Source organism: Mizuhopecten yessoensis, unplaced genomic scaffold, assembly GCF_002113885.1.
Source record: "Mizuhopecten yessoensis strain PY_sf001 unplaced genomic scaffold, ASM211388v2 hete_36126730, whole genome shotgun sequence".
NCBI lineage: Eukaryota > Metazoa > Mollusca > Bivalvia > Pectinida > Pectinidae > Mizuhopecten > Mizuhopecten yessoensis.
Genome location: NW_018484388.1, coordinates 1 through 3,156, shown reverse-complemented (window position 1 = coordinate 3,156; position 3,156 = coordinate 1). Strand labels below are relative to the sequence as shown.

The window sequence follows — 3,156 nt, the reverse complement described above, 5'->3', positions numbered from 1 at the left end:
TCCAGCAGCTTTGCTGCATTTTCTTGTTTAAATATTTTATTAGTCCTTCATTACCATGACAACTACGAGTAAGCTACTAATAATTGCGGAAATAAAATAATTACAACGCAATCCGTCATAGAAAGTGAAACCGGGAAGTCAGTCATAACAATCGATGTCGATCCATAAAACTGACGAATCAAAAACGACCACCTGTTAGAAGTACTCTCCCTTGCCAGTAGATGGCGCTGTAAGTCGCACTTCCTGGACATTCGCCGGTTTGGACAAGTAGTCAAAACATGTTGTCGGCGTGCGGCCGTGTATATGCAAACATGACCTTCTGTTTTTGCCACAGGAAACATATGCTTTTCCTTATATGCACAATTTTGACTTTAGTAACGCAATCCCTAAGTATTGGCGAGGTTATCTGGGCCGTGAACTGTGGGGGAGAAGGCCACACCGATATCAATGGTATCCGGTACGAAACAGATTCGCTTAAAGTCGGGATCTCATCTGACTATGGAAAAACATTGATGGTTTCACGGGTGGTCGCTCAGGACCAGATCTTGTACCAGACTGAGCGATATCACATGTCAACGTTTGGTTACGAAATTCCACTCAGCGGAGACGGTGAATATGTCCTTGCCCTCAAATTCTGTGAAGTTTGGTTCACATCACCAAATCAAAAAGTAATGACGTGTTTTGGAGAACACCCTTCGTTCGTGACATCACGTAAAGCAGAGACTATATATCTTTATAAGTGCTAATATCTATCAATAAACACAAGTAAAGTGTTAATAAATAGTGAATAAACTCATTTAAAAGTCAATTAACAGGAAAAAAATCCTAGACTCATTAAGTCATTATTAGATCAAAACCGTTTTATCTTATACTTTTGACGAACAAAACTGTCTACTTGCCAGTTATTTTCAAGTTAGATATTACTCAGAAGTTTGGTAAGCTGATAGTTTCGGTACATTAGCACATAAGAATGGGATGTTTTGGTACTTTTTTGTAAAGACGAGAAATGCTGAAAATTAAGCAATACACAATACTCAAAAAGCAAAGTCAGAAGTACTCCAACAATGTTAGAGGTTTGACATGCATTGTGAGATGCTATTGACAAGTGCTGTGGCAGTCGGCACAATCCTGTCCAATAAAAATAATAGCTGACCAGCGGCCTCTTGTGTTATAGGGAGTTTAAAAATTAATCCAAGTGGCGAAAACTATAAAAATTTGAACATCATATTGGAAGTACCAAAATATCTTTAATATCCAAGTACCCAAACAATATAATTTCCAAAACATCTGGAAGGTATCCAACACTTACCTCAAGGAATTTTCAGTTCTATCGGTGATACAATAACGACAGAGGGCTACAGTAATAAGATTTTGTACCATACAATATTCTGATATAAAGCTGGTTGCTGGCAAATGTAGCCTGCTATTCATCAACTGGCTGTGTTTTTTCAGAATATGTATTGGTCAACATTAAACTTGTTATTTTTTTTAAGCTTAACAACTATTTCAAAACAGAACACTGCCCATGATCTACGGTATATAATGCTGTGTTAACAGGGAGAGGTTGTAAAATTGTTTCAAGGAATTATCATCTTAAATATGACTAAACTAATACTGAAATTGTATAAGTACATGTTTAACTATTTTGTAGGTATTTGATGTCACATTGAATGGAGAACACACTGTTGTGGATGAACTGGATATTTACAGTAAAGTCGGACGGGGAGTGGCACATGACGAACTTATAGAATTCACAATTAGATCAGGGAAACTCAAAGTCAACGGCGAAACATCCAAAATCAACAGCAAACTATTAGTAGAATTTATGAAGGTATGGTTTTAGTAGAATTTATGAAGGTATGGTTTTAGGTTTGTGTTATTAAGTAATATTATCAATGGTATTCAGGAATTTTCCAGGAATAAATCTATTTGTATATGAGGGACTGTTTTTGATAAACCACCACCCAAGGGATGCTCAATTTCATCTTTAGATCTGCAGACAGGATTTAATAATATCCAGTATAACCTTGACACAAAAACTACTGCTAGCCACAAGTATTAAGTTTGTGGAATTTTGCATCCCTGCAACCTGAATGATAAACTTTCTTCGGCTCATTATGCAAATATTAAGAATTATTTTAGACCCCACACACCCTACATTATCAGCCTCCCCTCCTGGCCCCCTCCCCAGTGGCCAAGTGGTTAAGGCATCTGACCCTCTATGATCACTAGCCCTTCACCACCACTAGCCCACCATCAGTGGGTTGTGGGTTCAAGGCCTACGTGGGGCAGTTGCCAGGTACTGATGACTGCAGGTCAGTTGTTTTTCTCCGGTTTTCCTCCACCACTTAACCTTTAATGACTAGTTGTTACAAGGACATAAAGCACAAACAAAATAATACAAACTAAACCCCGCCCCCCTCCATTCATATCTTGAACAGTCCTCAGAAGAAGCAGTGGCACCATGTTATTATTAGTTTGTATTAAGTTGATAATGTAACACATCATTTAATCCGTAACTGTTTTAGTTTTACAAGAAATCTACATGATGGAAATTTTATTTTGTCCTGAGAAGCTGCCAATTTTGTGTTTTTTACAGTAATCTTTAAATTTAGTCTTTAAATATCACACGTTACATTTAGTGTGTTGTCAGTATCGGTGATAGTCTTGATTGACATTCCCATTTTACTTTGAACTAATTAATGATGACTTTTGATTAAATTTCCATGATATTGAAATGTTATAAAAATAGTAGCAAGAAGCATTGAAACTTGGTCAATACGAATGACAATGGCAATAAGAAAGTTACAAATTCAGCACGAAGTGCTAGTGTGCTTCATGGAACTTGTCAATTCCAGTTGAAATTTATTTAAGGATTGAATCCTGCTTTGGTAAATTTAATGGGGTGATGAATTGTGTTAGTCTTGAAACAAATTTAACGGCAAATGAAACGGGTAACAGTTGGTAGTTGCATCGATTAGTATAAAATCGTCCTCTTGCTATTATGTTATGTTCATTACTTGTCAGAATATTTTTTAAGGACCACTTTATAAATGTTCTGTATGATTTTATTTTTCAGGGAGATTATGATAATCCGAAAATTAATGCAATATATTTAATGAAGGGAACAATAGACGGTAGGTAATCTTCTGTGAT

General features: G+C 36.4%; 1 protein-coding gene across 1 annotated transcript; it reads left to right on the top strand.

The window, feature by feature from the left end:
• Window positions 1–248: 248 nt before the first annotated feature.
• LOC110444458 (malectin-like) lies at window positions 249–3,141 on the top strand (the record flags this gene model as incomplete). The annotated part of the gene is made up of 3 exons (XM_021488834.1): window positions 249–668; window positions 1,652–1,831; window positions 3,080–3,141. Coding segments are annotated over exons 1-3 (632 nt in total), but the record flags the coding sequence as incomplete, so codon positions are not given.
• Window positions 3,142–3,156: the final 15 nt, after the last annotated feature.